Genomic DNA, 14,844 nt, shown 5'->3' with positions numbered 1-14,844 from the left:
GTGCAAATAGTAAAAAAAGATTAAATTAAAACCCAGCTTTCAGCCACGTCCCACTGACTGGCCAGCAAGAAGCCACTAGTTCGTGCCACATGGACCCAGTCCAAAAACTTTCAGAGATTCTCTTTTTATAATGAGCATGTTATTTTATCAGAAACAGAGATGGCCTGCTTAAACAAGACTGCAGGGAAAGAAATAAAGAGAGGGAAAATCAGGCCAAGACTTCAAGGTCTTTTTTGATGTACCGACATGTAAAATGATGCTGTTTCAGTTTGAAGGGAAAGTTACTGGTGGTCCTTGTGAAATTTCAATATTGCCTAGTAAAATATCAGATGTTGCTGTAGCAATAATAGCCTTAACCCACACAAAAGAGACTGCTTATTTTCAGGAGAAAAGCTATGGAACGGGAACAGATTTCCCAGGCATCACTCTGCATTTTCCCTCCCCACTGCAAGCTCTTCACAAAAAACTGCCAGTCAATCTTGTGATAATTGGTCCCATTTCCACAGTTTTCCACTGCCTGTAATGCCTTGTCTGCACACAAGCTTACATCTGCTTAAATAAAGGTGAGTCTAAAAACAAAGTTTAGTTAAATGGATGCAAGCTCCACTTCCACACACTTTTACATCAGTTTACAACTAGCTTATATCCATTTAGTTTGCATTGGTGCATTCACTGATGCAAACAAACACAATATAAGCCAGTTGAAAATAGTTTAACTATATCTGTTTACAAAACCAAACTTTAGTTAAGTTGATATGATTTCTGCGAATAGACCAGGCCTAAGAGATACATATCTCTGGAGTTTAAAAAAAGGACTGCTTCCTTGTGGCACATTTGCGTGGGCTCCCACGGCCAGACAAAGGCTATTGCACTGGTGCAAAGAATAAATGCACTCTGTCTGTAGTGGCCAAGTAATGTGGGTACCTGGGATTTGATGCGTCTGGTTCTCTTCAGCACAACGTTCATTCTTGTGCCCTGCTTTGGGGAAGCCTGGGCATCAGAGCCGAGGTCCTCTGCCTCCACTTTTTCCTTAAGGTCCAAGTTTGGCTTTTGGATGCCCTAAAGGATCAGAGCACAGAAGGACACTGGGTTGATTGATCAGGGGATCAGACTCTCTACGGTCTGTGAATCATCCTGTTTGTTGAGGAATAGGGCTACTGGTGAAGTCATACTGCAGTGGACATGCCATTTGGACAAGAGATAAATCACTGCATGCACCCTGAAATAAGAAGATTGAATCTTGACAGCTTCCTAACAAAGAGTAATAAAGACACCTTCCCAAACAGGTACATCACTCTTTGCCCTGTATCCCATTCCTGACAAAACTGATCTCTCACCTATCGAAGAAACCTAAAAGTATAATCACTACTCCAGATCACAATGCAACTTCTAATTCTATTTTTCCAAATGTGAACAGGTGCTGGTTTGATGAAAGTACTTTCTGCTTTCAGGAGCACAGAGCCACATGTGACAGTTTAGTATACAGCAATAAACTGACGCAGTTTGGGTCCCATCTTTCTACCATGGAAGGGAACAAGTCTCTCACCATAAGGGTAACCCCAGACTGGAAGAGTTCATAGGGGTACAGTATCCGTTCATAGTGAGACTTCAGCAGTGATCCAGTGCCTTTTCCTGGCAGGTAGCCTAGTCGACTAGCCACTTTGGACCATTTCTTCTCTTTAGTGACCACCTCAAAGCCTCCTTTGCTGGCAACAATCTGAAACAAAACATTTTTTTTAGAAACTTTTTTAAGGAACTTTGAGTTCTTCCAACCATTCTGTATGAATCATACATGACTATACAAACCAAACCTTCAAAGGTTCCGTGAAACTCAGAGATCCATAGTTATGATATGGAGATTTTTCCTGCAGGGGCAGTACTTTAACAAACACATACATGTCTCAGTCACCTGATGCTTTTATTACAGCCCCATTGCTCAGAAATAAATAAAAAGTGTATACGAAAGAGACGAACAAGCAGTGCTTCTCCGACGTGTTGGAAAGAATACAAACCCACTGTCAGAACAAAATAAAAAAAGTCAGCTCTCATCAGATGTGCAGTCTGATGAAAAACACAAGAGTCTGGCCAGAAGCGGAGTCAATTCTAACAGACCCAATATAGAAGGAAGCATTGAAGCTCAGGACTCCAGAATTACAAAATTCTCAAGAGAGAACCCTGGATGAAACAGAAACTACTGTCAGAAGTGGAGACACTGACTTCTCCTTCCAACTAGATCAGTACTGCTGCACCCATACTATTTCAATAGCCATTGAGTCTATCAGTTCACATACAAAGTCCTCTTTGGCTACATAGGACTAATTTATTTAACCTGAAAAACAGTCCATTTGTCTCCAAATGAAGGTCACAGGAGCTGCTTCCTCTGAACACTGACCACATTTCTATTCTCTCCCCACCCTTTTAAGAGTCACTGAGAAACAGTTTAAAACCAAAATAGACATATCCTGGTTTCATTTACATTTTGTAAAGATTCTTAACATTTCTACACCTCTTCAGTTTGGTGGTAAACTTCTTTCCTCCTCAAAGAGCCCAAGTTATATGCCTAACTCTGCAGGGACTGATGGAAAGGCAAACACCAAAGCATAATTACTGCAGTGGAACTAAAAAGTGAAAACATTATCAATTTAGCTTCTAAACTGAGTGAAGTGCAAAAGCCTAAGTGAAAAGTCATTTAGATTTTAAGTTGTCAGTTTTTATAATCGTTAACACAAGTAACAATTAAAATCACACTTTCCTCTATTTCCTTTGTTTTTTCACATTACAAGGTATTCTCCAGTTCAGTTTTAAAAGTAATTAGAGAATCCATTAGGTAAAGCTATGATTACACCTTAGCTTAGCATAACCAAGCTTTATGGAGTGCCCATAATGAGTGAATGAAGCTGTGACTCACTCTATAAGATGAGCAACATAGTGAAAGCAACCAAAGTTTATACCCCCCCATTCTGAACAATGATGGCCAATTACCTAGATACTAACAAAATAAAAACTATCTTTGCAGTGAGTTTCCACTAAACAAAGCAAGTAATTTGTGCTATCAACTAGTTAGACAACTAAAGTATTAACTCATACAGAACTGAGGTCCCTGCTCTAATTCATGCCAGTATCCCAAATATCATTCCCATTGGCATTATGCAAAGACTATTGTATCATTTCCTAACAAACCAGGGCAGACATGGAAATAAACCTTCAATGCTTTCCAAAGACAGTTAAGCAAAGTTAACATACACATTGCCCATAAGGCTGTCTATGAAAAACAAATTCTTCTAAAGCATAATCTTTTAAAGCAATGTACCCTACTCAAGGGTGCCAGAACTAGGAATGCAGCAGCACCCCCAGCTTTAAGTAGTTTTGTTTACAAGTATACAGGGTTTACAAGTTTTGTTCAATGGCTTTCAGCACCCTCACTCTACAAATTGTTCCAACACCACTTACTCTACTGCACACTCTACACATTTCCACTCACCTGAGACAAGCACATTTTGATGAGTAAGTGGAAACTGGCTTTGATCTAGCAGTGCTCGTACCACCACGCATTCGTAGGCCTAATCTACACTCAAAAAGGTTTGCTGCTACAGCTATGTAGGCAAAACCCTTCTTGTATAGATGCAGTTTATATCAGCAAAATACTACTTTTAGCAGCTAAACTGGAAAAAGGCACTCTTACTCCAAAGTATCTCACATGGGGGCTTATACCAACATAGCTGTTCTAGGCTCTCCTTCCCACTCAGGGCTGGCACCTATTGTGCTGTCACACACTGCCCCCTACGAAATAACTATTCCAGAGTAGCTATTTTGGTAAATTTCCAAGTGTAGACATGCCCTTAGTCTTGCAAAGAGCTCTACACTCCTACAGTTCTGCCCTAAAATGTGTAGAGAGCAGCAAAGAGAAGAACTGGCCAGCAAAGTTACTGGTTAATTTTCCAGGGCTTTCATATTGCATACTGAGCCACAAACACAAATGTAATTGCCATTTCCTTGTAATCATTCCGATTACAAATATTTTAAGTATCTCCTTGTTTTCATGGTATATCCAGTGCAAAATCTGCACAAAACCGCTACCATCACCCCAGGTAGTCCCTGCTTCCCCGAAGAATCTTACTCACCTTGCTCAGAGAATACAGATCCAAGATTTTTCTCTCCACCACAGGAATTTTTAAAGTGGAACCTTGAAGTTCCCAAAATTTTGCTAACTGATCCAAGAAGTCCAGTTTCACTCTGGTCATTGCCTATAATCACAACAAGAATACAGATGGGTCTGAACCTAGTCAGACATGAAAGAAATGCCTAGAATCAAGACAGAAATGAATCAAAGGAAACACTATTTACATGTTTATAAAGTAACTACGAATGTGACAATTTACTATTAATTTTCCCTGTAAAACAACGGGAGGCAGAAATGTCAATAATGAAGAAAACCTTCATAAACTTTTGTTTTAAAATATGCACTCTTGTGGATAACTTATGAGCCAATTTCCTATCCAGAACAATTTTCTCTTTTTAAAGCCAAGATGTAAGCTCATGAAAAAAACCAAACATACATACATTCTAGGCAGGAATGTAAGGTCATCTATTATTTGTTAATATTACAAAAATTTTAGGAACAGCAAAGCTACTACATGCCTTGGACTATGCAAGGTCTCCTGGAGCATTTTTGGAGCGCTCAGTGGTTCTTGTTGCACAAGGAGACGCACTCACAAACCTCAGACACAAATAAGGCTAGATTCACAAAAGAATCTGAGCATGGTGATGCTCAGCATCACCTCGCCTAACTTTCAGGTGTCTAGAAAATCACTGGGATTCACAAAGCCTGGGTTAGATACTCAGACTTCCCATACAACAAGTACGTACATAAGAACGCCATTCTGGGTCAGTGGTCCACTTACCCCAGTACCATCTTCCAATTATGGCCAGTGCCAGATGCTTCAAAGGGAATGAACAGAACAGGGCAATTATCAAGTGATCCATCCCCTGTCAAGCAGTCCCAGCATCTGGCAGTGAGAGGCTTAAATATGGAGGAATATAGGCACTTCAGAACAGTATTCACAAAAGTGAACACTGAGTGGCTCCTTGCCCAAGCTAGCCAATGGTAGATGCCCAGATGAGGGGTGTGTCCTCAGCCCTGCCACTCTCCAGGAGTTCAACACCTAATTCCAGCTACAGAGAGGCACCTCAATTTGTTTGGGATTCTCAGCTGCAAACACTCTTTTTGGCATTAGGCACCTACATTGTTTTTGGGTTGGTATTTTTTTGCAAGCAGCTTGGGGGGGGAGGGGGGGAGAATATCCTATAGGCCAGTGGTTAGGGCACATAGCTGAGAGGTGGCCAATCCCTGTTCAAATCCCTTCTCCCACTCACATGGTGGGAGGACTTGAACTGGGGGTATCCCACATCCCTGGTGAGTACTCTAACCATCTGGATAGACCAATAAAATGAACTATTAGTGGTGGGGTTTTTGCTGTTTTTTTGTTTTAAAGATTTAAGAGATATTATCAAAGTGGTTAAAAATTAGGCAATTTGGGGATTAAGAACAGCAATAAACACCTTATGAAAAAAACAGCGGGGAGTTCTGAGGGCTAAACACTAGCTACTCTTACTACACAACATGGTCCTTGGCATTCATTTTAAATGTTTTCAGCCTAGTATAAAAAACTTCTTGTGATTATTTTGAATAATAAAATAAAAACCAGATCTCAAAGTCTGAGAGTTACTTTATCCAAACTCTGCTAGTGCCAATTGTAAGCACTCATGTGGTCTGTGGGATATTAAAGTCTACCAATCCAGAAACCAGTCAAGATGCAAAACTCAAGCAAGGAGACCTATATTGCTTTGTGTGTGAATACAAAATTATGTCAATGGTGCAAAAGCTCACCTCCAGTTCATTCAAGCGCTGGACTCGTGGGGTAAAACGAAAACTTTGTACTTCACATGCAAATGGAGGCTGCCAGTCCTAAACAGAGAGAGAGAGAGAGAGAGACAGATTTTACTGTGTCTGATAAAAGGATTGTATCATAACTTCTCCCACAAATGCAAAAAAGGTCTCCTGAGAATTTCAAAACTGTGCAAATCATCAGCTGATCACAGAAAGAGCAAATCAAGGATTTTTTAGTATTCTAACCTGAGAATTTTCCATTTTAGAAAAGCACAACAACTTCATAATTAATGAGCTTCTCCCAATATTTGAGTTAGGAGTAAGGAAAAGCTATTAAGTTGCCTCAATACAGAGCCCATGAAAGTAGAAATATAAACTATATCATAGCTTAAAATATTTAGATTGATATTACCTTAGACTGAGTTAGAACATAGTGGAGGCTTTCAAGGACAGAACCATATGGAGGGCTACCACTTTGTAGGACTTTTTAAAAAAAGGTCTGTAAACCCTGGCTATTTCAAAGTCTAACTAATAAAAGCAACTAACTTCAAATAAACTACAGCGCTTGAGGCAGGGATGTTGGCACATATGGACATGAAGAGAGCTAGACATATAATAAAGAATACGTAATGAATAATGTAATAATAAATAATATTATATATTATTTAATATTATTATTAAATAATAAATAATAATAATAATAATAATGTAATAATGAATACGTAAGCTGAACGTAAAGTGTTCTATCTAATCATTACTGCAGATTTTAAACTGAACCTGACTGTTCAATTTGAAGATCACTGCAATGCAACCTGCTAATCAACCACACAAGGCCAAAACCAAGAGTTCAACTGCAAAGAAATCACAAGCTGTTTTACTGGACAGAATCTTGACCGGTTTCTTCAGATCTCCTGGATTCCACAATCAAACCAAAGGACTCTGCTTAGTTTAGAAAGGGTAACTCCCTGGAAGTCAAGCTTTCACCATGTCACAAAGAAAACTAAGCAGATTCCAGCAAATCACAGAGAACAGAAGGAAAAAGCCTGAGGAACACAAAATGTAAGCAATAGCTTCTGCCACTATTAAGTTCACTGCTACACCAGCTCTGTGGGTTCTCCTCTCCTTCCTCCCTCAACCATTTTAATCTTTTTATTTTTGCTACTCTATTTTAAAGTTGATTTATTTTTGTCTGCACTTAAGAATTGTGTTGTAATGTGAAATTGTTCCAAGTAGATTCTACTGAGAAGCTGCTGCTGCATTTACCAGAAGCCTCTGCAGGGCAAACTGTCATAAAATAATGCTGCAAGCATAATCTGGCCACTCTGACCTAGATTTTAGGCTTTAATTTTTTAAACTACAATACACAAATACCAAATTTCCTGTTTGCAAACAGATCACTGATAGTTCTAATGATAGTTATAGAAATATGTTTATACACAGTAGTATCGTAGAATGGAAAATCCTTCTTCCCCCTAAAGAATAAACTACAGTTTTCACCTGAGCCACCTTTGCAAGTTTAAGATCCAAACAAATGATGTTTTGAAGAGTAACAGAGCTCAGTGAAGTTTCTGACATCAGCAATGAGAACAAGTATACACCAGTATTAATGCATCCATGGACTTATCACAACTCTGTTTCTGAGGCTCAAAAAAAATACATAGAAACTGCGTGTCCCTGACACGGACACGATAGTTTACTGATCTGCTACCCGAAAGGCGACACAGGCGGAAGGGCTTTAAACCCCAGCCATGTTTTTTTTTTTTCCGGGGGGAGGGGAGAACGTTACTTCATCTGCTTTTTACATCGCACACAGCGGCGAAAGTAGCTCCCAAGTATCACCTGTGGGGTGGTCAGGCACCCACAGGCCAGCTTCGCCCAGGCGGCAGTGCAAATGCCGGAGTGCCCGTGGCTGCTCCCGCCCTCAGGAAGCCGGAGAACCGGGAGCCGCCTCCGGAGGCTGAGCAAAGCCCCGGGGCTGCGGGGAGGTGCCCTCGGGGCCTGTCACACCCACTAGGGAGAGATCCTAGGAAACGGGACCCCTGAGGGCCCGTCTCCCCCCCAGGGTCACCTCAAGCCCCCTCTGCTCGTGGGCGTGACCAGTCCCCCCTCCGCCCGGTACCTTGGGGGGCCGGATCTTGCAGATGCCGGTTTTCTCAGCCAGGCCGCGGATCCGGCCGATGAAGCCGAGCGGGTCGCTGAACTCCTCCCAGCTGGGCTCGAATACTGGGCACTCGGGCGGGGGCACGAACTCCGCCGCGTAGCGCGACCCGCCGCCGCCCCCCGACATGGCGGCCCTGGGGAGGGGGAGGGGGGGCGGTGGGCACCGGCTCCGCAGGAACAGGCGGGGGCTACGGGCTCCTTCTCCTCCGCTACCGAGGACGGGTCACAGCCGGGGCCAGCCGGGCCGGGGGCTGAGCCGCATCCTACGGGCCCCAGCTGCAGCCGGGCAGGAAGCTGGAGGAGGGGCCCAGTCTCGCTAGCCAGGCCGGGGTCTCAGGTACCCGCCGCGGCGGCGCCGCCTCCTCCCGTTTGTTTTTGTTTCCCCTTCGGGGGGGGGGGGGATTTTTTCCCCCTCCTCCTCTGACTCTGGCTCGGCCGGAAGTTACGTGTACTGAGAAAATCCCTCCGCCGGAAGTGAAGGACACGGTATCCCTCCGCCTACAACCTGGTAAAAAGTCCCTGACCGCCGGAGGACGCTCGGAACCGACCGCCTCGCACCCTTGCCCGGGCGTAGCGATCCGAACACACCCCCGCTCTAGAGTCTGCTCTCTGCCCTTGAGACCGGCCACGGCGGCAGCCGCATCCACTTCCGGCGCGGAGGAATGTGTGAAGAGACGGGAGGATTCCCTTCCGGTGGCGACATTCCATTTCCCCCATTGTCTGGGCGAATGCAAGGGAGCGACTTGACCCGCCCCCATCACCCCCACAGAGCCCCTCCCTTCTAGTACCGCCCAGAGCCCCGCCCCGAACTCGACTCCTACCGGCCCCCCCGCCCCCGCTCCCTCACCTCAGTCCCAGGGCCCCTTCTCCTCGAGCCAGAGTGTGGCCGGTCGGGCTGAGAGGGGGCCCGCGGCCCCCAGGCTGGTTGAAAACAGTTGCTTCCATGGTTGCCAACCCTCCAGGATTGTCCTGGAGTCCGCAGGTATAAAAGACTATATCATGTGATGGAACCTCCAGGGATACGTCCAACCAAAACTGGCAACTGTAGTTGCCTCCTGCCCCCAATAGTAATTTCTCTGCTCAGATTTTTACCTTCTCTTGCTCCTTGGGATTATCCCATGATGATTGTACTGATCCAAAATGGGGCCTGAAGTCTCAGTGGTGTTCTAGGCACCTTTCGGTTTTGCAAGGTGGGGGGTGAGGTCCACTTGGTGCTGCTTGACTCTTGACTGGCTTATGCTGTGCCTCTTACCAAAGGTATCAAAGTAGTTCCCACTCATACGTCATTCTTAGCTATAAGCTAAAGAGTATTGGCTAGAGGGAGAAGAGTCAAGACTGTGGATTCAAGTTCCAGCTTTGCCCAGGGTGACAGGGAGCTAGCAGCAGATTGCCCTCCCTGTGGCTCAGTTTACCCATCTATAAAATGGGTATAAACAAATGCAACTGTGGAAATGTTGGAAGAAGGAGACATGCATCAGGGCCCTAATTGTGCCCTGGGTGGTTGCTGCTTCCCACCACCCAACACAGATGTAATGAGTTTCAGTAGTGTCCATATAAGAGAAATTAAAACTAATACTTATTCCTTAAAAATTATTCTTTAATGATTTTCAGCTATAAAGACAGCACAGACAAAATAAAGAAAGAGTAAAGACCAGCACTGAATAAGGATTAATATAAATTGCAAGTTATACTGAAGACAAGCACAAGCACATGTAAAGTTGTTATTCATCAAGTAGCTAATGAACAACTTCACATGCACTCGCTGAAGACAAGCATAAGTATGTGTAAAATTATTATTCACCAGTCACTTACCACTATTTTTAACACTACAGTATCGATACAACTAAGATTAATTTAGCTTGAGCAACCAGACTTCTTTACTCCATAATCTTACCCTACATTCGTCCGAAAATACGTTACCCTTCAGTCAGCTGTTTTTTGCATTGGCCAGATACAGACAGTCGAGAAGTGCACGTCCCTTCGGTTCAGGGGGTGTGGGTCAGATTTAAACACACACACTTAGTCCTGTGCCTTTGTACTTTTTATCTTATCTGGCAGCCGTGTTTTTAAAACAGACCAACCAATCAGGGTGGGCCAAATTGTCAGTGTAGTTAGCATAGTCGCTTTAATTGTAGAAGTTATGCTTACTTATTTTCTTGTAGCCAATTGTCTTAAATGTGGTTAACGCGGGTTTGATAAGTTATGTCATGGGGGCATACCTTATCTTTACTACATAGGAGTCCGCACAACGTGTTATCTGGTTGGAGCGCATCCTGACCACACGTTTTAGTTTAATTTTGCAATGCTTGCTTTTTGAAGCATCCTGAAGTTTGAGGCCTAACATTGGTAATACCTTCGTTCATTGCAAGCTTGACAATACTTTTGTTCAAATTAATCACACCCCACCAGGGCCTAAACTTCCAGCTTAGCAAAAACAACATTTATCTGAGTATATTCCTTTATAACGGGGCAAATAGCGAATGCAGGCAAACATTAAAGCCCCAGAAATAACTATGGTAAAACACACTAAGAATCCCAGAAGAATGTGTGGACCCCACTGCTCCACAATATGTAACAATGTTTTAGGGATTCCAATTACCTGGTGGGCCGTTTTTTTTTAACATCTTGCCAGATTATGCAGACAAATCTTTCTATTTTTTTTAACCATGGGATTATTATCATATCCTTAGATTGAGTAGAGGGAGGAATTACCAGGGTAAGCTTCTGGTAACGTTTCTGTGAGACATTGAGAATTGCGGACATAACATTGCCTAGCCGAATTATTGCTAAGTCAATTTTAGAGAATTTTTGGACAATTTCCTCTGATTTGGACACCCACAGGGGGGTAGGCAGGTGCACCTGGAGCTTAACAGAATTAAGTGTACTGTATACCGAATCCATGTAGAATTGATGACAGTGCCCAATTGGAAATGATAACAGTAAGACCGAATGACGCAAGCTATACTTTCAGTTGGCCAAAATACGACCGACTGACTGCACATTGAGCATGTGATTGATAACAATAAGAATGATGTTTTAGTGAATTTTTGAAGAATACCTACACAGCTATTTGCTATTATTGCTTCCTTAGAATATGTGTTATTGATTAAGGATTTTTTAAGGTAGAGCCATTCCTTGCACATCAGACACTTTACCTGAGCATTACAATGTTTTTTAACACGCACGGGGCCACAAATGGCCCCAAATAAAGGCCCTTTCCTATAATCTTTTTCCCAAGCAGAAGCATTTTTACAAGGGTTTGACTTACTAACAGCAATTGACAAAACAAGATTAATACTTTGAAAAAGAAGAGTCTGTACGTGAAGGCTATCCTGGAGTGCCTGGTTCTGAAGAGAATCTTTCTCCTTTTGCTGCTGATTTATTTTGTTTTGCTGCTGGACTACTGACTGACATTTACACCGATGTCCTTTCAAAGGCAGGAGCTTGAGCTTCTGATGTCAGTTCTACGAATGGAAGAACCAGATTGTTAAATTTCCTATGAAGATATTTTCGGTTCCGGGAACAGAAATAGTGTTTAAGAAGACAACAGACTACTCCAACAAAAAACAAAGGCCAGAAAAAATCCAGGCAACAATGACTCCTGGATTGGATCCTAAACTTATTTAGCTAATCATCAAATACCACAGGGGGAAATAAAACCTTACAATTGTGGACCAGCCACGGAATTTTACAATTTTAAAACTTACTAATAGTGCAAGACAGAATTTATAACACTTGGGGAGAAAGTAAATTCACAGTGACAAGATTAACCCCAGCACAAGACAATTTCTGTAACTTGTGCTGACAGTGACGCTATCACTGTAGATCAAAGGGACGGCACAATGGCCTATGACACTGAGGGAATGGGATCCTTCTTAAGGGAATAGCAGCAAGAAGGTAAGATTATGGCAGCAAAAAGTTGCCATTAGGTAGAAATTGGAAGGTAGGAACACAAAAAGTTCACTAACTGTGACCTGAGAGTCTAAAACCAGTAATTCGACAACGAAAAGGGACACTGGCAGGTATAACCATACGTCTGGGAACATTGACTCCTGGGTTTTGCGTTCCTTTAATATATTATGCCATGGTGTCTTTTGGGGTCAAGTCCCAAGGCCGAATTTTAAAATCCAAACTGCGTCCCTTTATTAGCTAGTGTGTGTCACCCGAGTCTTTGACTGCTTTTACCACAGTTCGGCAGGCAATTGTCTGAAAGGCACCCGCATAGAAACTATACCGCAGGGTCTTTAGAGGCTTATGGGTCTCAGGGCAGACAGGTTACAGTGTCTGACCGTGTCCCCTTAACCCAGATTTTACAATCCCACTTCTGACACCATACAGAGATGTTGGAAGAAGGAGACACGCATCAGGGCCCTAATTGTGCCCTGGGTGGTTGCTACTTCCCACCACCCAACAGAGATGTAATGAGGTTGAGTAGTGCCCATATAAGAGAAATTAAAACTACTAATTATTCCTCAAAAAAGCTTTTAAGAAAGAGTAAAGACCAGCACTGAATAAGGATTAATAAAAATGGCAAGTTATACTGAAGACAAGCACGAGTACATGTAAAGTTATTATTCGTCAAGTAACAACGCCACATGCACTCACTGAAGACAAGCACAAGTACGTGTAAAGTTATTATTCACCAGTCACTTACCACTATTTTTAACACTACAGTATTGATACAACTAAGATCAATTCAGCTCGAGCAACCAGACTTCTTTACTCCATAATCTTACCCTGCATTCGTCCGAAAATATGTTACCCTTCAGTCGGTCATTTTTTGCATTGGCCAGATACAGACAGTTGAGAAGTGCACGTCCCTTCGGTTCAGGGGGTGTGGGTCAGATTTAAACACACACACTTAGTCCTGTCCCTTTCTCCTTTTTATCTTATTGGTTGGCCGTGTTTTTAAAACAGACCAACCAATCAGGGTGGGCCAAATTGTCAGTGTGGTTAGCATAGTCGCTTTAATTGTAGAAGTTATGCTTACTTATTTTCTTGTAGCCAATTGTCTTAAATGTGGTTAATGCGGGTTTGATAAATTATGCCCGGGGGCATAACTTATCTTTACTACATAGGAGTGAGCACAACGTGTTATCTGGTTGCAGCGCATCCTGACCACAAGTTTTAGTTTAATTTTGCAAGGCTTGCTTTTTGAAGCATCTAGAAGTTTGAGGCCAAACATTGCTAATATCTCTGTTCATTGCAAGCTTGACAACACTTTTGTTCAAATTAATTACAGCATCAAAAAAAGTAAAGTTGCAAAGGTAGCGCGTAGTCAAAGAAAAACAAAAGTTAGGAACCTTTATAAACAGAAAGGGGTGATTAACAGACTTACTGGAAACAATCAACTGACCATTCAGCACCACCATCAGCAGCTGCATCTCCCACTGAAGACAACAGGAGCTACATTTGGCTGCACCAAACCTATCGCTGCAATTTGGCCCTATAGGTGTAATCTGAACAATCTTAAATTCCTAGAACTTTTTCATTTCATGATCTTTTAGTGACTTTAGTTATCTTATTTTGTAGATACTTAAGAAAAACAAAAGGCAACAATTACTCCTCTCTCTCTACTGATTACTCATATGCTTTCAAAAAGTGCATTAAGCACATACAGCTATTAAATTATGCAGTAAAACCTCAAAAGTACATCTATGTCATTATCCAACAATCCTGTTGTACTGATTGTATATATAAATGGGTGTCACTCCCGGGTGCCCCTTCGTGGCCTCGGGTGGCACTGCAGAGGTGCTGCCTCAGTTTCCCTCTGTGGTCCTGTGGAAGGGCAGGGGTAAAACCCCTTGAATGCCCTGCCAAAATGCTGGCTAAGCCCTGCTTTCTGGTAGGGAAGCCAGGTGCAGGGGCCCAGGCAGCCAGCAGAGAGCCCAGCTGCAGGCCCTAACAACGGCCAGCTCACAGCTAAGTAGCGGCAGCTGGGCTGAAGAAGGGAAGGGCTATAAAAGCCCTGGAGAAATGCTAAGTTAGGAGGCTAGCCTGGGAGGGGACAGGAGGTTTACAGCTTTGTCTCCTCACCAAAGGCAAGGCGCTTCACGGGCCAGGAGACCCTAGGAAGGGTCTGAATTGGGATAGCTGTTGGGGGAATAAAAGGGACTACATGGTTGCACTGTAAATAAAGACACAAGGGTGAAGCACCAAAGAAGGTGTTGGGACTCTTTATTTGGCTGGCCGGCACAGGCACGAGGAGGTGAAAGTCTGTGCGGACCCTGTGACAGGTCCCCAGAAATAATTTACGCATAGCAAGAAATATTTAGGGTAATATGCCCACTCTCCCAGGGTCTAATTTATTAAGAAGAACATGAGAACGGCCATACTGGGTCAGACCAAAGGTCCATCTAGCCCAGCATCCTGTCTTCTGACAGTAGCCAGTGCCAGGTTCCCCAGAGGAAATTAACAGAACAGATAATCGTAAAGTGATCCATGCCCTGTTGTTCATTCCCAGCTTCTGGCAAAAAGCACCATCCACCTCTCTAAAGAGCTGCTTTGGCCCTTCTTTAAGTCCAGGATTTCACAGCCCTCCTGCAAGGGACTGTGTCCTTTATGTCCTGGCCTCCCTAGCTTCCAACTCTTGTCCCTTTAAGTTCAGGGGCTTTCACAGCCTCCCCCACTTCCTAGTGTTGGGTGTTTTGCTTTCAACCCTAGCCTTCCCTTCTGTAGTTCTCCTTCAAGCTGGGCAGGGCACTAAGGCTGAACTTTTTCCTTAGCAACTAGCTTCAATGGCTCTTTCCCTGACTGGGCTTGGACCCTCTTTTTTGAGTCACCTGCACCCCCAATCA

At 43.2% G+C, this 14,844-nt stretch overlaps 1 protein-coding gene across 2 annotated transcripts in view; it reads right to left on the bottom strand.

Moving 5' to 3' along the window:
* The window catches only part of KDM5A (lysine demethylase 5A), a 96,174-nt gene extending 87,563 nt beyond the window's left edge, over positions 1 to 8,611 (bottom strand). Inside the window, exons 1-5 of one of the 2 annotated variants that reach the window (XM_048829075.2) lie at positions 8,007 to 8,611; positions 5,888 to 5,965; positions 4,122 to 4,244; positions 1,547 to 1,717; positions 925 to 1,059 (exon numbers count right to left, since the gene is read on the bottom strand). In XM_048829075.2, coding sequence (XP_048685032.1) covers positions 925 to 1,059; positions 1,547 to 1,717; positions 4,122 to 4,244; positions 5,888 to 5,965; positions 8,007 to 8,174 — 675 coding nt within the window. In that variant the 5' untranslated portion in view covers positions 8,175 to 8,611. The remainder of the gene's footprint in view (positions 1 to 924; positions 1,060 to 1,546; positions 1,718 to 4,121; positions 4,245 to 5,887; positions 5,966 to 8,006) is intronic. The other variant, XM_048829083.2, reaches the window with a different exon arrangement.
* Positions 8,612 to 14,844: the final 6,233 nt, after the last annotated feature.

Source organism: Caretta caretta, chromosome 1, assembly GCF_965140235.1.
Source record: "Caretta caretta isolate rCarCar2 chromosome 1, rCarCar1.hap1, whole genome shotgun sequence".
NCBI lineage: Eukaryota > Metazoa > Chordata > Testudines > Cheloniidae > Caretta > Caretta caretta.
Note: the sequence above shows the minus strand (reverse complement) of the source record. Positions and strands in the feature narration are given on the sequence as shown.